General features: G+C 43.0%; 1 protein-coding gene across 1 annotated transcript in view; it reads left to right on the top strand.

Moving 5' to 3' along the window:
- PTPRG (protein tyrosine phosphatase receptor type G) overlaps positions 1–23817 on the top strand; it is a 394190-nt gene that overhangs the window by 77122 nt on the left and 293251 nt on the right. Inside the window, exon 2 of the mRNA XM_036390782.2 lies at positions 10350–10454. Within this exon, the coding sequence (XP_036246675.1) occupies positions 10350–10454 (105 nt within the window). The remainder of the gene's footprint in view (positions 1–10349; positions 10455–23817) is intronic.

A 23817-nucleotide genomic window follows, 5' to 3' on the forward strand; every position in this document is an offset into this window, starting at 1 on the left:
TGAGGCTGCCCCAGCCAGCACAGAATAGGAGGGCGCCAGGTTGGTATTAAAGGTGCTTTGTTCCATTTCATGTGCCATGTGTCATCCCCTGTTGTCCCTCCCTCCCCTGCCCCAGGTCTTAGATTTTTTTTTGCTAAAAATGAATTTTACTTTTTTTTGAGTAATAGGCCTCAAACAGCATGTGGCACTGCAGTGACAGGCTTGCCAAAAACTGTCTAAAACTGACTTATTGCTTCCAGTATCTCTGTGCATGTGGCCCAGGATAGCAATTGTCTTTTTCTGCAGTGGTATTGCAGCATGAACTTTCATCTAATTCATTATCCACCCTAATACTCAAGTCTTTCTGCATTACTGCTTTCTAAACAGCACTCTCTCACTTCATTCCTGCACTGATTATTATTTCTCCCCCACTGCATAGCCTTCCATTTATCTTCAGTGGAATGTCTCACTTACATCAGCCCATTTCACTGAGCTTGCCAGGCAGCTGAATATTTTTGAGCCATTCTTGCTGGCTTCTCCTCCTTTTGGTTTAGCATCATTTACATTTATGGACTGTGGGGTTGGCTTTGTCCTCCAGATGGCTTGAGTTGGTTGGATAGGAAGGAACAGTGACCCTGTGCCCTTTCAGGCTGTGCTGCATCCCACCACTGTATCATCATTACCAAGTGACCCCACTGCTGGTAATTTTGGTCTGTTTACTTCATCTGAGCCCTGTTACTGCTTTTGTTTGTTTGTTTGCTTTTGGTTTTGTGGAGGGTTTTCTGTGTGTGTGTGTTTCTTTGTTTGTTTTTATTTGGTTTGGTTTTTTTTTGTTCCTGTTCTTGCTGCCAAAGGCCTCAATGTTCTTGCTCCTGGTAGTGTGAGGTTCTATGTCAGGATCTTTATTGAATTCTCTGGAGACAAATGACCAATGAACCAAGTATTAATTTGGGATTCTAAACAGCACCAGATCTTCCTGCTGGGAAATTTCCAGAAAAAAGTCTTGCCTGGGTGAAAACACTAATGGGAAACTGAAAAGCCAAGATGGAAGTTTGATTCAGTTCACAGATCAGCTCTTTAGTATTTGGTGTCTTCTCCCTTTGAACAGTGCAACTTATTTGGAAGGAAAGGAGGGAGTTTTCAGAGTGGTGGGTCATGTTTTTGGGGCATATATCCCAGACTAACAACTCGTTCAGTCAGCACAAAAAACCCCCCTCTATTTATGTCAGTTTCCACTTCAGATTTATATTTTGGGAAATAAGTGTGGATGAAACCCTTTGCTACAAAATCTGTATGTAATGCAAGCTGTCAGCATAAAAAAAAAAGATGAAAAACCTTGTTTTGTGGATCATAAGCCAAATTAAAAACATTTTCACACAAATAAAAATGAATGTTTGCCTGCTTGGTTCTATTCAGCTTTTAAGTTTGATCCCAAAATAATTTTAGTGGATCTGGCTGGAATTACTGTCACATGCTGGAGGCACTAAATCTGGCTACCTGGGCACTACTGATCTGTTTCAGCACAGAATGGTACAAATCTCAAGTTATTTCTGCTCAGTCCAGGGGAGCATGCACATTTATGCTCTTCCATCTTTCCTCAGGAGATTGTGCAGCTGTAGGTGGCCATACCTGACTGCAAACTGAGAGGAAGACATCTCACAGTGGGACTAGAGCATTTCTCCTTTCTTTTCTTAAATAGTTCTTTACTGAGCTTTCCACCTTCAGCATTAATTTGAGAGCCAAATAACCAGGAAGAGATTGATGTAGCCTCACTTTATTTCCCACAGTCGATAAATTGTTAAATGGGCCAAAGGACACAGGTTAAAAAAATCATTTTGTATAAAGAAGGAGGGATTTTTATTAGACGATGAGCCCCTTTCTGTGAAAACTTGATAGTGGGGCATGTTTGATCTCATGTCATGCAGTGAAGCAGCTCCGTTGCCTTCATAAAAATGAAGCCTCAGTGGGACTGAAATCAGCCCTGGGCCCTGCATTTTCTGCTGGATGAATGCTGGGTGTGCTGCTCCTTCAGAATGGAGGAGGATGGTGAATTTGGGGGATGCCTTGGGGACTGTGAGCCCCAAGAGCAGGGAGTGCAGAGGGGAAGCTCTTGCACAACAGCAGTTGTCCTCTGGGGACTCTGCCTAAGTTTAGCAAAAACCCTGGTTTGTAGGTAGATGTTTGTCTCTACTGATGGACTCCAAAGGGGCTTTTAATAGGATGAGAAATGAAATTATAGGTTGCCAACAAGGAGGCAGGAATATGTCTGGAAAGATGGCAGTGGGTGGACAGAAGTCATGCACAAAGCAGGTCTGTGTCCCACGGTCCTTACTATGGTTCTTTGGATGAGTCTAAGATTTTTTTTTACCAAGATATTTCATGTACTTGGGGGAATCCATTTTGAAAATGTAATAAGGCTGTACTGCCACAAATGCTGGCAGTCGATGCAAGCAAATTATTTCTGGAGCAGAGAGGTGGAACTGCTGATTTTGCATAAGTTTGTGTGTTTTTGTGAGTACTGCTGGATTTAGTGAAATGATAATGGTATGATTCTGCATTAAGCAAGGCACTGGAAGTACAAAATACTCCATTAAGGTCATGTTTATTTGCTATTCAGAGGGTGCTCTTTTAGCACTGTGTGTGCTGCAGCACCTGATTATGTGAGAATAAGAGGGAGATGGGTGGTTCCAGCCACAGCATTGTCTGTTGCAAAACCCTTAAAGTTTGGGCACTTGCAATAAGGCAAGAAGTGAAATAAAGCTCCCTTTTGCAATTGTTAATGCAGTTAATCCAGTACAAACTCCATTGTCCGTGTGTGGTTTATACATTTCCCAGATAAACCATGCCATGAATGAAGAGACCAAAGCAGCCCCTTCTCAGAGTGCCTGGGCTCATGGATTCAAGTCCCTTCTGCACAAATAAACTGAGCTGCCACTGGATTCCAGCTTGTTCCAAGCTTGGCTTTGAGCTTGTCTTTGTGGAAACAGTGCAGAGGTGCTGGAGCTGGCTGTGTGAGCAGTGACTTTACCCCAATATTTGGGTTTTCACTGCCTCAGCTCGCTCTGCCCAAGCTACCCGAGGTACTGGAGAATTGAGTTGATCTGTTTTCTCCCAAGTACCTGCTGTGATTCTCTCAGTACTGGCTGAGAGAGCATCAGGTGCCCTGTGGAGGTCAGCCTTGCATATGAACCTCTGCTCTGAAGTTTTATTTCTGTGTTTGCATCACTCATTACTACAAATAAAATTCAGAGGTGACAGGACCCTTGTGAAGTGCAGTGGGGAGAGAAGATGAACAAGGATGAGGATTCCTCCTTTCAAGAAATGCAGATAATGATGGTTAACAGGAGTCTGAGGGACTGTGAAGGATGCACAGACCAAGAGTTTTCAAGGTTACAGAGTTTTCAGGTGCTCCCAATTATTTTTCTGTCTGACTGCCAAAAATCGGAGGTGTCTAAAAGGACTCCAGTTTTTAGAATATAATGTGCTTTAGTCTTCTTTAAGGTATCTCAGCTTAGATGCCTAGAGTACCAGTCTGTTTGAAAACTTTGTCTTAAAGGTAAAAGGAGTGTATTTCTGTATTCTCTGGGAAGTGTCAGAGAACAGCTTGGAATAAGGGTTTTACAAACAGCTGCTTTTGAGGTGTCTGCAGTTCCCAGAGTTGGGGGATGAGTGTGCCTGGGATGCTCAGACTTCATTTCTTCAGCTGTGGCAGTGGGACATGAACAGCAGACCCTCCTTCCTGGAGGAGCCCTGCAGTTGTCTGGGCTATTTTTTCTGCTATTTCTTCAGGGGGGAAAATACCAGACTGGTTTGTTTGGTTCTTTTTTCATTACATGTAGCTCACACATGGGTAGATGGGAGCTCATGTTCCACAGACTGAGAACCCTTAGTCTCAGGGTATTCTGCAAGTTCTCTGGCAGAAGCTTTGCTGCAGGGCACCATCCTCTTGGCAGGGGCAATGTTGCAGTTGGTTTTTTTTGTGTGGCTTTATCTTGAGGTGGAAGTTGATGGCACTGTTTGTTATCTGGCTGACTGCTTATTCTGAGCACAAGAGCTGCAGGTGATGCTGGTTGACATCAGTGGTCCAAATTTACCAGCTCTGTCACATCTTGCACAGCTGATGCCAGCTAAGTGTAAGCCATGAAAATGCAAAATCAAGCCCTTTCTAATCATCCAGCAGCATCTGTCTCTTCCTGGCCTCCCAAGCTTCATTTTCTGTCCCCTTAATGGAGCATCATTAATGCAACTTGAAGTTGCCTCACTGTCTTGCTAATGAGCTTTGCTCATCTGGGTTATGAAGCCAGGCAGGCTGAGAGCAGGAGCTGTGGGAACTCCTGGCTGAAGAGACTGGATTGCTTCTCCTTGGGAGGGCACCTGCTCTGGGGGAGAGGGGCTGATGGCCCTGGGCACCACAGTGCAGTGCATGCCCAGGGCATCAGAGACTTCCTTGGGGCCCTGAAACTCCATCCCTTGTAATACAAGGAAAAGTCTGTGCTGCAAATCTCTTTTCCATTGCTTGTCCAGCTCTGCTGCTCTGGGACTTTTTGCATTATGTTGATACACTGGAGTATTACAAAACTGCACTGCATTTAACTCATGGCATTGAACACAACAGGTTAGCAAGGGGCACACCTAGTGACTGCTGTATTCATGTTTGGGATAAGGGCTTTTAATTCTGCCAGTTAATTTAATCCCCATAGTTTGACAGCGTGTTCCTTGGACTGTTTTTCATCTTCAAATTGCATTCTGCTGGTTAGTTCCTGTAGAGGCCTGCTGTGCTCTGCATTTATGTTCTTAGGATTTGTGCTGTTACCACATCATCTATCAGACACGTGAACTGCAGAGAATGAATGAATGAATGGTGTGAGAAGTCTCTGTGTCAGTTTTACCAGTGGATTCCATTGCACAGGAATTAAGGGGCTGTCTGGGTGACTCTCATCTGGGAAAGGGACAGATGTCTCTTGGCAGATGTAGCATCTGGGTATCTGTTATTTCACTTAAGTTGCGAGGAACTCATCATTTTTAACTCCCATATTTCATTAATGGAAAGCTCTGAAAATTGGCTGTGTGTTCACAGGAGAACAGATTCTGACTTTTATCTGATAATGGGAAGAAATCTCTGCAGCATTATCAAGGGATGAAGTTGCATTCAGAATATAATTTGTTGATGCTGTCTGACCACTATATGCTGTTGTAACTTCCATCCCTCTTTGGCAAGATATAAAATAATCTGCAAAATATGGAGATCCATGTCTGAAAAGTCTGTTTAAAAGTAATGCACTATCAGAATGGATTTGCTGTGCCTGAAATATTTCTAGATTTATTTGCTGTCAAAGGGTGGTAAAATATTTAAGGCAAATAGCCTAGTTGTCTTTAGGAATTTTACCACGAAAGAGCCTAGGGAGATGAATTTAAGTATTATTTATACTAATTGTGCAAAATATTTTAATTGCCCAATATTATAAATTTATTATCTATCAGTTTCCTTCCCTCTCTTTTCTTCTTTCCTTCTGGCTCATTTGGCAACGTTTATTTTAAGAAATTGCCCGGAAGCCTGAACTCATTTCAGCAGCGTGTGTGTTACAGTGCATAGCATTGCCATGTCTCCAGCTTACCTGCTTCTCTTTAGCACAGTCCAATTAAAATACAGTGAAGGCACCTAGATAAAGGTGCTGCTTTTTGCTGGTGAGGCTTGCAGATGGGTGTCTTGGATCACTCATCTCTTTATCTCCATTTAAGAGATGGTATAAAAGCCCTTCAAGTAATGTCTCTGTGCTTTCGTGCCTTTTTAAAATGCAGTGCTGTGCAGTCTTCAAGAAAAGAATGGTTTTCTTAGTTTTGAAAAGTTGCTTTTCTTCAGGCATTGATTTGATACAGCACTAATTGCTAGAATACCTTATAATTTAGTGCTTTTTTTGTTGCACACTAACAAGATCTTTTCTTTAACTTCCCTGCTTGAAGTGTTGTCATAGTGTGACACTACTCCAGACTCCAATAGACAAGGCTCTGTCTCCAAAGGCTGGCTTGTAGCTCCGTGTTGAACTACTCAGTTAAGAAGTTCATGCACATTAGGGACTAGGAATAACTGTGATTCAGCTGCTACTATAGTCCACGGTGGCTAGTCAGAATGATTATGGCATGGACAATGTGTGTACCTTTGAATTCGTCCCATTTTAATCCAAAACCAGATTTGTGTGCAACTCTTGTCTTCAAAGAAAGCTTAAAAGAATGTAAGTGTGGCACACAATCTAGTTAATCTACCATTATAACTAATGATTTCACCATTCAGACATAATGTATCGATCTTAAAGGATTTTTCTTTCATAGCTGATGGCTTGATACCTTTTAAACACTAATGCCAAGGGTATAATCTCTCTGAATACTGTAATAGCTTTACATTTAAGGTAGATTGGGGATAAAATTTTGTGTTTTCATGTGAGCTATGAATACCAGTAAGGTACTCAGGCAGGAATTACCTTATCGTACCTTTGAGGGCACTTATCAAATAATTTTTATTGGAAAGTTAATCTGTTGAGTCAGAGTGAATGGAGGGCTGCTCAGGATGCTGAGGGTAGCCAGCATTGCTTTTGCTGTCTGCAGATCTGTGGCCCAGGCTGATTCATTTAGCACATCATCGAAAATCATGTAGCATTCAGTGCTGCTTAAAATGATATGAAATGGTGTGTAAGGGATTTCTCCATGTTGGCTTTGAAGGTTCCTCTGCTCCTGGCAGGGCTCAGCACAGCTCCACAGGCTGTGGGTGTTCCACCCTGCACGCACCAGCAGCCCGGGGAGCTGCTCAGGGTTTAATTTCACGCTTGTGTATCTGAGTGTGCAATCTCTCCCTTTCTCTTTTCATCGTGTATCTGCAAGCCTCAGACCATGTATTATGGTGTTCATTTCCCCTCTGCAATCAGCACTGGCTTGATGGATCAAAGGAAACTTGCCAAGCAAGGGTTTCTGCTGTGCCTTCTCTTCATCTCTCCCTCCTGCTCTGTGTCCCTCTATTCCACCCTTCTAATTTGGCTGCTCCGTGTTGAGCCTTCCTGGAGTATGTGCCTGCCCCTCCTATTGTCCTGATTTCCACTTCCCCAACTTTTGCAGGGCTCCCAGAAGAGAGGAGCCTCTCCTGTTTGCTCCCTGTCAGAGCAGCCTGTCTAATTGCTGGCTTTTCTCCAGCATCCAGCTCTGCAGGAGTGGAGCAGGAAACCACTTGGCTGCTCCCTGTTCTGGAGCTGTTAACTGTCTCGCAGCTGAAAAAAGACTCTTGGAGTCCTGTAGTGATTGGTGCTTACATAACCAAAATATTTTCTCAAAAACTTAAACTTTCATTGATGTCAGGTTGTTTTGGTCAGAAGGTACATCCCCACCTCCCCCCCAAATCTGGACAAAGTAGTGATTCTACCTGAAACATAAGATTGTTTTGTTGTGTGAAGCACTTCCCTTTTTGAAAGAACTTTATTTGAATGCTTTGGCTCTTCCAGACTTTTATCTGAAAAGCCACTGTATGCTCTGTTCTGTACCTTGGGCCCCTTGAGGATGAGAGAGCCACTGACCCCAATTAACACTGAAGAATGGAAGCACCATGAGATTGAGTCTGGTTTTCTGATGACTGTACCACTGTGAGATATGGCCAGATATCTGTTTGTTCACTAGCACAACAATACCTGTGTTTTCTCGTGTTTCTGTGGCCTCATGAAGAAATGCCTGGTTGTACTGTGAGCTGGCTGAGGGAGGAAGGGGATGTTGTGCATGATTTTTGTAAAAGCCAGACCATTGCCTTTGCAGTTCACAGCATGGCCAGAGATCCTGAGCTATCCATCATCCTTTTCCCAGAGTTTCTGTGATCCTTTTCCCAGAGTTTCTGCAGCTACCCTAGAAGTGTATATCTGCTCTAAATTGCTGATGACTACTGAATTACTGCATGTTTATAGGGGGATTATTATTGAAAATAATGTTGGGCGATCTAGCAGTGGTGCAGGATTTTATTTAGAACAGGATGTTTCTTTCTCAGTTTGTTTCTTTTTCAGTCCTACAGAATCTATTTAGCAACTATCAAGTCTCTTCCCCTAGTCCTCTTGCAAAGTACTTGAGCTCCCTCCTGGTTTGTAACATCTTTTGTGGTGGAAATAAATTTGTGTACAGCATGTCTCTTCATCTTTTATAAATACAGATAGGTGCACAAACCTATTAAGTATCTCTGCAGAAAACTAAAACTGCATATTTTCATAAGAATATCAGGTTTATAATTGCATGAATTACTGACAGAAGCAAATGTTCAATTTCACATTAAAGTTAGGCATTCATAAAGGCTTGGACTTGCATAATTTAATTTTCTGCACAGAAGACACTGAAAATCAGTGGCATGATTCATGGCCACACCATGGTTACTGTGAGGCTTTTTGATGGCTCCAGCTACAAGTACAGAGGTGTTTACAACCCGAGATGTTTTGCACTCACTCAGACCCCCTGTACCTTCAACAAATACAGATTATTTAGACTCAGTGCCTTTCTCTGGATGTAAAGGCACACCTGCAGGAGCACCTTGTTCTTTGGAGGAGGCAGTGTCCAATCTTCCTCCTGCCTGAAAGGTTCAGACCTTTTCAGCAAGAATAATCCCACAGTTACTTCCCCTCTCTGTAGAGGATGCTCAGGAGAAAGATGCTGTCTTTCATTTTGTAACAAGGAGAGGCTTTAGGTGTATTTGTCAACACATGTGATTTTTAAGCTGGCCATTTTTTTTTTAATAACCTTTCCAGCCATCTGCCTAGGCTATTTCATTGTTCTCTTCCCTGGGCTTTTCATGGTCTCTTATCTTTGTTCAGTTTTGTGGTTTTTTGCCAAGAATGTTTGGGTCTCCACATCCCACACCCGTTCTTTCCTGCTGAAATGAGTGCCTGTTAACTCCCAACCACGTAGACATTTAAAAGTAAATAAAAAGAAAAAAAAAAGACTGAACTAAGATGTTTAATTTAGTATTTTTAGAGAGGAAAACAAAGTATGTGAGGTCGTGTTGCCTACAAATCCTGGTAGCATGATGGTGTTCCAGTGTTTCTTGTTCACAGCCTAGGGTGAATTTAACATTTAGAAAGTTGCCAGGGAATCTGGGAAACTCATTCAAATGGCACAATTAGTACCTTTGCTTGCACAAGAGATGATTTGGCAGGGGTAAACCTGTGCTGCCTTTCCTGAAATTGCACGACTTTTCCTACCACTTCAGGGTTCCAAAACGTGCAGAAATCCTCATTGCAGAGGGAAGGTTGTACCCAGAGCTGGGGAGCACTCATGGATAACCTGGGGCACAGCAGCCTCTCTGCTGCTGTGCTGCAAGAGCCTCCCAGAAGCTTTTCCAAAGGGAAAGAAAGGCAAATTCTGAGTTACTGGTGCATGATGTTCAATAAAGTCCTGTTCCAGGCTTCTCTCCAGCCCAGCTGTAATTGGCTTGGGAATAGAAGGGAATGCAGCACTTGGTGACTGCATAGGGGCAGCAGTGCTTCATGGGGTTTTCTGAAGCTTTAATTTGAATTATTCAGCTCGTTTCTTACTGATCAAATAAGCGGTTTGGGAGAAGTTGGGCTTAAATTTCCATAAAGCCATTTGGTGCCTACTTGTTCCTCATTCCATGTCTGTGGAGCTAAGGTGGTTTTTTGTTTGTGTGCATTTATTATGGTGCTCTGAAAAATGTAGTTGAATTTACTACAGACTTTCTGCTGACATTTGTGAATTTACACACCTCCACTTTGGTTCAATCAGATGCATAGAAACAATAAGCCAAATGTGCACATAAAAAGCCCAAATACCACACATCATCATGGAAGCAATTCATTCCTTTACAAAAGAAAAAATAAAAATTGTTGGAGGTATAAAAGAAAAAGTCCTGGGATGGAATGTGGGTGGGTAGGGGTAGGATGTGGGATTTTTTTTCTGGTTCACTTGAATTTAACACCTTGTGGCTTGTGGAGTTTTACAAAGATTTCTCCATTCCTGTTCTCTCCCTTTGATGCTGTAAGTCATTGGTATGGCACAGTGGGTGTTTTGACAGACATAGTTTGGCAGTCATTGGCAAAGTAAACTTATCCTCTGGGTCTAAACAGAGAAAGTTTGGTCATAGGTCAAGGCTCATATTGTTTGTTTGTGTACATCAGAATTTCCTTATGGAAATTACTGGAGTTGCACAGGCATCCAGACCAGAATAATGGTGAGGCAGTGAGTCCTGGCTTCTCCTTTGGATGGGGGAGGTTTCAGCCTCTTAAATTCTTTTAAGCAGTCCCTGGTTTGTAGTCTCTGCTCAGCAAAGATTGAAGCTTCACTCTGCAAACTCCAGGGAGCCAATACCTGTTTCTTTACAATTCCTGCTTCTTTCCTTGCAGCTCTGACTGAAGGTTACGTGGGCTCTCTGCACGAGAACAGACATGGGAGCTCTGTGCAGATCCGCAGGAGAAAGGCTTCAGGGGACCCTTACTGGGCATACTCGGGTGAGTGACTGCTCCAGAGCACCAACACATGAAATGGCTCCAGAATCTAATTGTTCACTTGCTTTTTATTACTACTGTGCTCAGTTTAAATTAGTTTTACAGTGTATTTTTCTTCTTCTGCCTTCCTTGCAAATTCCCCCCGCACACATGCCTGCCTTTCTTGCATTTCTGCCATTCACCTGCAGGATTTGCCTTATTATTCTCCTCATCCTTTCAATCTTGTTTTTATTTCTTGACATACCATTGGTCAGGCATGCTCCCAAACTTCTCTTTGCTCTTCTGGTCTAATCAGTACATTTCCAAGCTCACCATTTTGTGCCTTCTAGGAAGACTGTAAGCATCCATATATATATGTATATCCAGAGTAAAAAAAAAAAAAAAAAAAACCAAACCAAAAACCAGCACAATTTTTACAGTTATTTGTTTCTGTGCACGTATTTTTGTGGTAGTGTATAATGACAACAATGAGACTTGTCAGTGCATCAAGCCAGGATGTGTGGTGCTGAAAAGATAGGATACTGGAAGGATATTTTATTGTTTGTCCCACTGCTTTCATGATGTCCTATGGAAGAGCTCATGTACCTGCACAATTTTGAAATACCACAAATAAAAATGCACTTCAGAATGATGTGCTGGTTGAATGATTTGCTGGTTGCTGTGTTCTAGAAATGGTGTTAATAGCTATGTTGACTCTGTGGAAGATATCCAATATCTAAAAAGTTTGTAGGAAGATTTCAAGCATTATATTGAACCTGTGTGTGCTTTTCTGGAAGATCTGAGATACTTTTCAGACATTTGTTGTTTGTCCAAGAGGGATGTTGTGCAGGGCCAGTTTTAGCTGAAGGAAAAAATATTACTTTCTAAGAGGTCTGAATGCTGATATAAATATGCAACTGTTACTTTTTGACTGCCAACACCCCTCTTTTATCCAGACCATTTATTTCATTGGGAATGAGTGATTATAGGTAAGTGTAGAGGTTTCTTGCATCAATATACACAAGTTATCTCTATTAGATGTCAAAATACAATCTATCTCATTTGCAAATGGGGTCAGGCAAGTAAAATAAATCTAAACATTTCAGTAATGTAGGACAAATGACCACTTTTGATTTTCAGCCAGTTCAGCCTCTCTTATCTGATGCCATTTTGTTCATATTTGCTCACTGAGGAGACCAGAGGTTGTGAAAATGCTGAGCTTCTGTGTTTAGGTTGAAAGTGGGAATAAATGGTGGGTGGCAGAGCCCAGATACCAGACAGATGTTTGTTCCTAGCTGAGCACAGTGAGGAGGATGATCATGTTATCTCTGTTTCTTTCTCCTTGCTTCCTCATTCCCCAGAATATTTCCCAGGAACCCTGAGCAGGGCTTGGCTGAGCACTTCATGTACTAAGGTTTGTCCTGTGGGTAGGGTTTTGGACACGCCTGGGAAGTTTGCATCCAGTGAGCCTACAGAGAGGGGAAACTTCACTCTGCAGTCAGCAATTAGCCTGTGCCAGTGGTTTCCAAGCTCTTTTACAGCCATTACCTGGTAGGCTGCTTCCCTTCCCTCTCCTCAGATGGTCAGGCCAGCTCCCCTCCAGTTATTTGTACAACAGCTGCTGGCCTGGCCCAGCAATTATGGGCAGGGAAGGAGGCTCTGCTGGGCTGGGGGCTGCTGAGCCTGGAGTTCCTTCTAAGGGACTTTGCCAAAGGGAGTAAACAGGACCAGGATAGCCCCTGACAGCCATCAGTGGCAGCTTCTGCTGAGCCCCAGCACACACCATGTGTGTGAGGCTGAGCTATGGCTTTATGCTGATTTCAGTTGAGTAGAACTGATTTACAGCAGCACAGGTCTCTCTCTTTTTATGGCTGTGCCTGCCTGCTCGCAGAGCTTTTGTGTTTTTGGGCTTAAGATTTCTATAATAAATCCTGAGTTGGGCGTGGAGAGGTCCAAAAGCAGGCAGCCAGTTGTGGTTTTCCTGCTTGGGGGTGGGAAAAGGGCACAGCCATGTTGCAAAGAGCCCTCAAATATCCATCTTCCACAGGATGTATCTGTCCTACACTGTGCTTTTAGATTATTTCCTCTGTAGCCCGTAGCAAACCCTGGTGCTGCTCTCAGCTCTTGTGGAGGGTGAATGGTCTCGGGGCTGGCGTAAGCTCTGGAGATCAGGAATTTTCCAGCTTTATGAGTGATCTATAGCATTGCCCTGTGCTGCCTAGTCATATTGATCCTCTCAGGCTCAAGAGTTTAGAGAGGAGAAACTTCATTCATTGATCAGGTGTTGAACAACCCTGAGACCTGTAACATTTGTATGAGGTACCCACATCCCTAAAGGTGCCTGCTATGGGTACCTGTGAGCTCCAGTGCCCTGGGCACTGAGCTGCACCACACTTCTCCTTTCACTGGAAAGGAAAGGATTTTAAGCCTTGTAAAATAACCCTGTCTACAGACACAATTCTGACTATAACGTTTATTCTAGTTCAGAAATAAAACTTGCAAAAGTAAAGACTAGATAATTAAATGAAGAAGGCCCATTTTGAATGGGTTCTGTCAAAAAGACAGCAGGAAACACAATCAGCCCTTTACAAGAAACTTCATTAAGTCTCTGCTAGCAGCTCTTTAAACCAAATTCAGAAGTGAGCAAAAGCTGCAAACAGAAGACTAGCTTGTCTTTAAATAGGAACAGCAAAACTGAACGAGACTGACATCTCCTAGATGTTCTTTTTAGGATTTTTTTAAAAGCTCAAATGACATTTCCAGGGGGAATTCTCTGTGCATGTGTATTCATGTATGTTTTGGCAAAGTATTTATTGTGTTATTTATAGTATTATTGTAAGTTTTGACATGATTGTGTCTTAGAGTTTGTCAAAGACTTCCTGAACTGGGACTGGCCACATTACTTGTAGTGCAGCAGAAATGTGGAACAGGCACAGCACAGTCACAAGGAGCAAATGTGGATCCTGAATGTGTTTCACTGCACTCTTTGCTTTTCCAACTCATCTCTTCTATTAGGCTGACCACTGAATGGATCAGTTTGAAATTATTTTTAGCACACCTTTATAATTGCCACAGAACTCAGTATGTTTCTAGTACCCAGCATAGTGACACAGTAGCAGTTCAGGTGCTTTTTCATCAGTGTGGACATATTTTGTAAATACGTAAACGTTTTTTTAAACAAAAAACCAAAACAATACTTGAAACAAATGCCCACAGAAATATGCCACTAAAACATCTACCAGATCCAGGGCTTTCTGACTGACCCTCCCTTGTGTAGTATATGCTTCTTCACAGAGCATAATATTCCAGACCTTTAAAGATGCCTCCCAGTGTCGAGTGGTTCATCTGTGAGTGCTCAGAACACTTTGCTGGTAGTCTGAGCAGGCCCTAGTTTGCCTTGCAGTAGCCCAAAAAAATGAGTAGCTTCAGGGTCAGGGCCTTAGGAGGGGATTACAGTGTGAGATGCTGATGCAGATGGTCGTGCCCTAAGTGATGGTAGCCCTGGAGGACCTGTATCTACTCATACCCTGTTCTTTTGAAAAGCTGCTGTGCAAAATTAATGTGACAGTCATTGCATGAGATTGTGGAAAACCAGAATTAGGAAGGGGCTTACCCAAATCAGCAAACTCCTTTTTGAGTCTTCAGGTAAAAGATGTGATGTCTAATTATTCCCAGTGTTAATTTTTGTGATTAATGGGATGGGATGGGTCTGCCCTGGTCTGGGGCAGGATGCTGTAGATGATGTTGCTTTTGTCTCTGCAGTTCCCCAGCTGAGCTGGGTGCTGGCACTGGCAGGACTGGTGTGCCCTCCTCCCCTGATGACTGTTCTGCTGATCAGCTTCAGCGTTGTGAGCTGACTCATTCAAGAAATAATCTTCTGAGTAATCAAAACCATTTGGGCTTCTCAGAGAACAAAAAAACAGAGGTTGGCTGAGGATGTAGATGTGTTCTTTTTAGATGTTAATCTAAGTGTGGCTTTGTAAAAAGAATCCTGTGTAAAAACTCATACAGTTGTTTTTTTCCTATAATCTTATGGTTCATTCAAGGCATCTCTTTCCTCTTTATACCTTTAGTCTCTCCTATTCTGTGTGAAATTATTTGCACCACTTACGATGCTTCTGTTATTTGTGCATGTTTTTTCTGTCTAAAATGTTGAATCCTTTCTCTCCAAGATTCTGTGCAGCTGCTGTGAACATTAGAAGTTAATAGAAGAAAAATAGGCTTTACAAGAGTAGAGATGACCCTGAGAGTGGGGAAAGGTGTCCATTAAGAACAGGAACTTTGGCCATGCTGTCAAGCTAGTGGACACTATCAGTGTGTGAATGCTTTGTCCTACAACACTTAGGCACTTATTGCTGTCCTTTAGGATGCTATTATTTAAAATATAACCGGTGGTGAATGTAAGAATTGAGTGGTGTTCTCAAAAGCAATTGCTGGCATTAAAGCAGGAATGATGGGTAATGGTTATTTCCTGAAAGAACAGCAAATGGTGTTAACTGTGATGGAATGTAACTTGGCCATATCCTTTGTAAATGTGTGAATTTCTCTCTTTGCTTAGATTGTTCTCATTAAATAAGCTGCTAATGTGAATTGGACAGGAAATAATCAGCACATAGTAAGGAAAGCATCAAGACTTATTGAACTGAGAGGTAACTAATGGGCTATTTGCTGTGGTCAGTATTTCACTCCTTCAGTCCCTCAGAATAATAAATCTTGGTATTGACCAAAACTCTGGCACACCATGTGTTCAGTTATCATTCCTCTGTAAAAGTACTCATCTCCCTTAAATGCAGGATAGTCAAAATGGGGAGGTTCTGGCTCTCTTGCTTTCTCACTCTTTTGAGCTGACTTTCTAAAGAGGAGCTAAGCTGAGAGAAGTAAGAAAAACATTCCCATTAATATCTGATCTGATCAGTAAACTGAGCTTTGAATATTTTTATCTGCATTCATCAGAGATGAATAGTAGTCTTCAGTGAACCCTGCTGGAACCAGCTGCAAGGCATTCGTTTCCATATGCATCTTGTTAGTGGAACAGTTGTTCCAGAAATCAATGCTACACCCTTTCATAAGGGGAGCACAGGAAACCATAGCTGGAGAGTTTGCTGCTACTGTCTGAGCATGAACCCTCATTTTGAACGTGCACAGCTAAAGCAACTGCTGTGTGTTTTCCCAAATAAACAGGAATTGCCATCTGTATATTTTGATTGTTTGCATTCTGTTGTTTCTGGTTCACGAGGCTTCACATCCACGACACTGTACAGATGTGCACGAGGCACATCTGTGTCTGCAGAATCTGCATCTAAATGTGCCCATACCCAGAGCATGTCAAGGAGAGTTCCTTTTATCCTTCCTTAGCCATCCTGCCCCTGTGAAGGAACCAGTACCAAACACTATCTTTTGTTTCTGTTCTGAGAATGAAGAAATGAGGTGTCACAATCCTTTCCCAGAGAACAGGATACATCTTCCTAACCACAGCTTGAAGCAGGAGCTCACAGTGATGCTTGTGTTGAGTATTTACCATCAGCAGTTCCCTGAGGAGAGCCAGGAGCAGCCCAAGTAGTCTCTATCATTTTTACTGAGCCATACTGCTGGGGAACACAGCCCTGATTGAGAGTCTTGTCATTTACTTTGTTTGTCTATTGGCAAGTTTCTAAATAATCTGCTAAGGAAACCTCAGATAGTAATTTAGTTTCTACTTAGACACAGACACGATTTCATTATTGAATACCATTAATACTGTTTACTCTCTCTCTTGCCACCTTTTCTTGTGTGCCATGCTGACAGTTTATTCCAAGTACTGTCATAGTCAATCCTGGTATATCCAGTCTATACTGAAATGCTTGGCTGGATTTTTAGAAGTTGCATGCAGATATGGTGAAATTCCCTTTTTTGTTTTTTGTTTTTTTTTTTTTTTTTGGTAAGGTTCTCACTAGAATTTGCTTAGTTTTCATGCTTAAGTGCATTAAAGCAAATCTCTGATTTTTGAGTGTTGTGAATTTTTTCTTTACTGTTTCTTAGCAGATAGGCCACTGGCAGATGAACAGCTTTGAGAGGCTGAAATAGGAGATGTGCAAGGAACCAGTCCCCTCAACTTTCACTCTTTCATGAATGATTTTCCCTAGCACAGCACTGAAGTATAAAATAACAGCAGCAGATGCTGGATGAAATCTTCAGAGCTTCAGATACAGTTGTTGCAGTAGTGCATCACAAGCATTTCTACTTTGCACTGCTGCAGTCCCAACTGTGGTGACCTCTCCTCACATGAGGGAGCACAAAGAGCTGCTTTAGCTGGGGAGGGGAGACCTCTCACTTCTTTAAATGTACTGTGCTTTTTGTTGCATTTTCTTTCAATGTGAACACTGGGACATTTGTGGAAAACCTCTGGAATTACAACAACCAGTGCACTGTTTCTAAGGACTGAGAATGTGCTAAAGTGCAGCAAAAAAGTTGTCAATTTAGTTGATCTCTAGGCACTGAAATAAGCAACAGGACAAAATATTTAAAGTTCTTCAGACATAAGAACACATGAAATGCATATATTTTAAGCAGGCAAAAGAAAGATGGATTATTTGGGTAGCAGCTGTGATACAGACTCAGCAAATGGACTGGAGAATACTCAGAAAGGTTGAGTCTGCTGTTTTTGAGGTCCTTGAATGATTACAGTGCTATATTGAACTTCCAGTCTTGATTTCATATGTAACTGAACACATATAGGAAGATAACAGTGAGGAAAAAAGTATGTGAACAGCACGGATACTTCAGTGAGAAACAAAGCAAGCACGGAAGCTCTGAATAGTCTTGTAGTGTGTGGTTAAAAAAAAAAAAGTAGCTTGGCACAAACATTATTGCAATAGTCCAAGCATGAAATAATCAAGGAATGAATGAGAATTCTAGTTGCAGGATATAAGCAGAGCCTTTGTATGAAATGGCTGATCCAGGCCACTACTGCAGTCTATGCAGTAGATGTAGAATTATTTCCATTATTTTTGTTATGTCAGAGGGCTTCTATCTGTCTTTCCAGTCACTACTCAGAAGATAATCTTTTTTTTCTTCAGTATCCCTGCCCCAGGAATTGCCCCATCTCTCCCCTTTCCTAAAAAATATCTCCATCTTGCAGAATGTGGTATTGCAGATGTATGGTTTTTAATCCTTGTGATCCTTGAAGAGCAGCCCCTGCCTGCCCAAGGAGCAGCTCTGCCACGCTGGGCTCCCTTCAGGGGAGGGGTGAGAGGGGCAGGGCTGCCATGGGATCCAGGTGCCACGTGTTTATTCTGTGTCAAAAGGCACATGTGTGCTGGAGAAAGGATCCTTTGGGAGTGCAGAATGAGTGTTCAGCAGCTGCAGGAGTTCTAATCCTTACAGGGCTCTGAGCTGGAGGTGTTTGCAGGGGGGCCTGAGGGACAGGGCAGTGTGAGTGACTCCTGCATGCACCCCATGCCATGCACAGCAGAGTGGGGGATTCAGCGCCAGTCCCAGGGCTGTGCTCTGTCTCTGAGGCCTCACATCCCACCTTATCAGATGCTGATTGAAGCTGCCTTGGTTGCCTGGGAGATTGCCTCCTTTGGGGAGACCATGTTGGCAGCACAGCTGCTGTGGAGCTCCTGAGCTAACAGAAGGTCTTCTGGAGGTGATCAGGCTATGGAGCTTCATTCTTCCTTCATCGGCAAACTCGATTTCTCCCTGTGCTGGTGCTTTGTTGAAGCTCTTAGTCTCTTTGATGCTTTCAGTTTTTTCCAGTGGGTTTGAGGAGGATCACATTTTTTTCCTATTCAATACACAGAACATTTGGCTTTAAGTTACAAAGTTTTTTTTAAAGACTGTATGTGCCCAAAGAGTTGGATGGGCACACTTTTAACTTGTCAAATTAAATAAATATGAAATCCTGCAATGGAGTGCTGAGCTGTGCATATAAATTACATCCTTAAGCAGCACTTGAGTGATTTTCTGGAAATGTTTTCAACCCTCCTCTGAACTTTTAAGGGTCATCTCTGTAGCCTTTCTATCTGAGGGAGGCTATTGGCACTGGAATGATTTATTGAAGAGGTATGTTGCTCTGCAGTGTAAAAATAATGTCAAGCCTCACTGAGAACCTGAGTATCAAGCTTCTGTTTTTGTAAAGCTGGGAAAGCAAGTGGGTTTAATTCAACTGAACCCTGAATTAATGTTTCATAAGTGTGTGTTCCCACCCATTCCTGTCTCTTTACACTGCCCAGTTGTGAGAGGAGTGGGACTGTGGGATGATGATATTTTCAGGCTAATTAGTGGGATGAGTGGTTTCATTTGTGAAGCATTAGGAACCCCTTGTCCCTGTTGCAGAGATACAAAGATTGGCACTTGACCTGCCATAGTAAGGCTTGGTGGGTATTGCTTACTCATGGAGCCCTTGTGGTTGAGCTCTCAGTAGGGTGAGATACATTTCAAACACACAACTCCTTTAAAAATACCTAAGACTTGGCCAGCAGGTAACTCTTCCACCAGAGGAGCCTTTGCTGCCGGGAGTATTAGACCTTCCCTCTTCCTCCATCTCCCTCCTGCCTGTTTTCTTGCAAAAAGCACCTGCCAAGTGTAACCCAAGCCAGTCTGTTCTGGCCATGGCTGAGGTAAACCCTCTCCCCTGCATCCCTGGGTGAATGCAGTCTCCCTCCATGCACGTTTTCTGCAGGCTGCTGTAGGGTTCCAGCCTTGCAGGCACGTGCACAGCTGCTGAGAGGGAAGCTCAGGCTGTGAGCACAGCTGTGGAGACCAGGAGGGCACAGGGAGCCTGGGTGCCATGGCTCATCACCCCACTGGGCCTGAACTGAGCTCTCTGAGGCTGGCCCGGGCTGCTTTTTTTAGCTTGATGTAAATTAAAGCATTCAGGTCAACGTCTAAGGTGTGCTGCTGGGAGAAAGTGTAGGAGGAGCTGTTCCACGTGGGGTTCTTGATTTCTGACTCTCTTGAGAGGTTTTCTGAGCTGTCTTGGTGTATAAATTTCCTCAGAAATGAACAAAAGAGGAACAGTCCCTGCAGCTGAACGCCTGAAGGTGATGAGTGTTGGCATGTGACGACAGTTTCTGTTGCTTTCCTTATGTGGAGTAGTGAAACAAATGTTTCCTATGTGTCCCAGCTCCCCATAATACACTCAGAGCTAGAACTGAGGCGACAAAAGTCCCTTAAATGTTGATCATTCGCTTTTGTTCTGTGCTGGGTTGGACCTCCCAGGGCCCTCTGCTGTATTTCACATCACCTGGTCCTTGAGCCCTGGAGCCCATGCTGTGTGTCAAGCTCCTGGACAAACAAAGCACTAAATGGATGGGCTCAGAAAGAAGAAGTGCAAGGGGTGTGATTTGCTTTGTGTTTGAGTGAACGCATTTCCCAAGTACAGAAATAAGATTTACCCAGAGGTAGCACAGCAGTGAAGTCATGGAGAGTTGAGATCACTTCATGTTCAGTTTTACATTCTGTCTTGTGCTCCTCAGCTGTGGTGGTGTGGCTCAGGCTGCTGAGCTCAGGCTGCTGCTGGAGCCTTCTGTGGCCCCTTGGGGTATGAAAATTCATTTTACGTGCCAGATGCTAGTCTGCTCCTACCCAGAGGTGACGTGAACTTTTCAGACAGATTCCAACTTGGAAGCTTCTGTGGCACTTCAGATCGTGTATATTTTAATTTATATTTCTGTTGCTGGAGACGTGAACTTGAGACCACTTATCTTCATGATACACTATTAGCATCTGCTGATCTCTGAGGAAGGGGATCTGCTCTGTGAAGGTGTTTGCAGAGAATTGGATGTGACTTTTGTAAAGAAGGGCTCAGTGCTTGTAGTTCAGTTACTGCTTATGTTGCACAAGGGCTCCCCAGATGCCTGAGGGGCATAACTGCTCTCAGTGCAAACACAGAAAAGTTACCTCTACCTTAAATTTGTGCAAGTCATCTGAGAGGTGGCTTGGTGTTAAATGCATTGATGGCTGAAGCAGTGTGCAGTGAGGTGAAGACTATGGGCTGGAGAAGGCACTAAGAACTTCCACACCAGAGCTGTGCAGCTCTGTGAACAGTTTAGTGCTTCATATTCCTGTGAAAAGTCTCCAGTGCCTAAGAAGCTCTGAGCTTATTTCATGGCCTCCAGTTGTGCTGTGTGCCACTGTTCCCTGTACTGCTGCTTGTGCATCACTAAACCAGTGGCTGTGCTGTATCTGTAAAGGTCGCCCCTCAGTGTGGGTCAGGGTTACCCAGCAAATTTGAGAGTTTGTGCTGGGAGGGAAGGGGAGTTGATAGCCCAGATGCAGTAGAACTCTCAAACACATAAGCCTATTTCTTTAGGAAATTAGGCTAATCCTTGATGGGCCCCTATTCAAAATGGCCAGTGCTCCCAAGTAGCTTTTCAGAACATGAGCCAGTAAAGTTCTGCTTCTGTGAGGAGACCCCTGTGAGTGTGGCAGATGGGTTCTGAAGGCTGAAAAATGTCTGGGTGGTTCAAGTGATCAAAATATTAGTCATAATTCTATCCTGTTGTGCTAAGTGAAGTATAACTGTTCAAAGGAAATAGTCCAAGTGCAGCCTTTCCATTTGATGCCCTGATCAGACGTGCCAATGGAGGAGGTCTGCACAGGAGCCCTTGGAAGAGGGATTTGTAGGCAACCATCTGTTTGGCATTAGCAGAAGACCTTAAATGAGGGAAGGTGTTGTGGTGTGGCACCTGAACTCATCATTCAGCATTGCAGCTTATGATTTCAATATGAACAGGAGTGTACAGTATGGTAAACATTTTCAGCTTTTTTCCCCCCAAAGTACTATTGGAAACTGTAATAAAAAGTAACTGCTGGAAAAGTAGTTTTGCTGAGTTGTGCTATTTCTGAAAATGCATAATGCTCCATAGGCTTTTAAGTGATACTGGGCATATTTAACATTCTGTGATGTTAATTTCCTGGCATATGGACATCTCTACTTATTAAAATAAATAAGTACTTTCAAATTTAATGAAATGATGGAGGAAATGGCCTTTTTTCACATTCACGTCCGCTTCACTGGATAATTTAATGTTTTAAAATGTAAGTTCATATTAAAGTTTAAAATTCAAGTATTGGTTTTTGAAATTCTGTAATAAAAAGGTTTTGCTGTGGGAGAGCTGTATGAATTACTGAGCATGATAACACGATTAGCAAAGTCTAGCTGGTGATTTCTCTGGTACAAAATGCGAGCTGTAAATCTTCCCAGGAGGACCTGCAGCCTTGGTCTGCTGGTGGGAACTTCTGGTCCTGATGACTGATCCATTCCTGGGGCATTACTCTGCAGCCTGGCAGACTTGCCAGCTGCCTGTATTCCAGAGTGAATACAGCTGTGGAAAAGGTCTCCTACATCATTGACCTTTCCCTCCCTCACACACACATTTTACTCTCTCTTGGAGCCGACACTTTAAGCTTCTTGGGGCAGAGATGAGCACATGTTAATATTGGCTCCCAAAAAGATCTTGCTGTTTTCTTTTATTCTAAACATGTATATTTGCTTCAAAGGTCTCTGCATCTAATAGGAATGATTTTCTTTATAGTTGTTACTGTGTTATTGTTAAGTACAGGGAATGCACTTTGGTCCTCTCTCCTGTACTGAGGGAGAGCAGGAATTCCCTGGAGAATAAGTAATGTTCAATGTAATTGACTGGATATAAATATTTGAGTCCTAAATATTTAATGGGAATCATTGTGTTTGAATGTAGCAATGTGCAGTTGATGGAAGTTTGCTCTGTGTCCTGCATGTCTTGAGAGACTGCTCACGTGCTGTGCTGATGCCAAGGGTGGCTTTATTTCATTTCAAGGCAGACTAGAAACTGAAGAACTTATTTTCAGGAGAAAAATGGCAAGAGACCCAAATGAAAAACCTACTCAGCTGAAGCAGAGGTGACAAAGTTCACTGTGATTATATTGATTTTAAATTACTGTGTAGGGCTGGGACCAGCCTGTGTCTAGTCCTGCTCATGATGAGAAGAAGAAAAGAAAAAGGCATGAATACTCTCCTCTCTCCTTCCAAATATTTTGTTACCAGTATGAAAATCTGAGAGCAGCCTTGTCCTCCTGACATTCCCAACAGGCAAAATAAAGGTGTTCCAGCATCCTCAGTGGACCTGAAAGGGGATAAGAGGCACAGTGAGATCAAAACCTGTTTTTTCTCCCTCAGCAGCCTAGCCCTGTGCCCTGGCTCCTGAAGGGAGGACCACTCTGTGCCCTGTTCAGTGTGTAACAGATGCCTCCAGTCTGTGTGTGCCCCCAGCTCTGCCAGAGATGACGTTAATAGGAAACAGAGCATGTCTTGAGTTTGATGCACTTTTGGTGAAAAGTACTGCAACTGCCTATGCCACAAATTAAAACTGAGCTGGAATTAATAGCAATTAACAGCATCTAGATTCATCTGCTAGAAGTTTTACAGAAGAGTCATTACTGTTTAACTTTATGTAGTTTGCATCTGTTTCACTGTCAACGAGAAAATTATCCAGTCATTTAGAGTTAACCATTCATTTTAGACCAGTCATGTGTTTTAGTATCTAATGTGTCTTTGGGGAACGAGAATTTAGAGCAAATAAAGCTAATTGTGGTGAAAAATGGATATATTATTATCAGTAGTATATATATTATTGTAATGAAACTCTTGGTTGCCACATGACTGAAGGAGCACAGGGGTCTGTCCTGTACCTGCAGTAAATCCAGGGCAGTTCTGATGGGAGGTGTTGACCCTCCTTGTTTGGTGTGATGGAGAGAATGCCTGAGGCACTTGGGTAAGGAAGAGGACTATTTCTGTTCCTTCCCCATGGTTTTTCAGCAGTCTGCCATAGTGTGCATTCCTGGGCCCGTGCCAAGCAGAGATGCGGCCTCCAAGTGCGACTTCATTACTTCAGTTGTAGATGATTAATTTTGTACCAAACCGTATGGGCCTGATTAACCCAGAACACTGCAATAATGCTGTTTTAAAGATCTTTAGTGCATCCATTACTTCTGTTTCCAGTCTGCTTTTTCACTAGAAAAAGAACCCCTTGTTTCTTACCATTACATTTTAAAGTAGGGTCTGGTCCGTAAAAACCACACTGAGCTGACAGTGGCTTGTTATGTTTAACATTCTCTTCATTGAGGGAATGTCCAAGATGTCCTTATCTGTAGCACCTTTGTAAGGCCAGAGGTTATTGCTCCCTCCACCACTGTAAGGGAGAAAAGAAAGCCATTATCTGTCCTGAGCCATCCAGGAGACTCAGGGAGCAGAGACTGGGGTCCAAACCAGGGTTTGTAGATGTGCTTCATCCCTTTCAAGGCACAGCCCACTCCGTGTGTGGCAGCACACCTGTCTGAGGTGCAGGTGTGTTGTTCTCTGACTGGAAGGCTCCAGCTCTCTGGACCAGGCTGTTCTTGCAGTGCAGGAGGGTGCTGCCTGCCT

The sequence above is a fragment of the Molothrus ater genome, chromosome 11, assembly GCF_012460135.2.
Source record: "Molothrus ater isolate BHLD 08-10-18 breed brown headed cowbird chromosome 11, BPBGC_Mater_1.1, whole genome shotgun sequence".
Taxonomy (NCBI): domain Eukaryota; kingdom Metazoa; phylum Chordata; class Aves; order Passeriformes; family Icteridae; genus Molothrus; species Molothrus ater.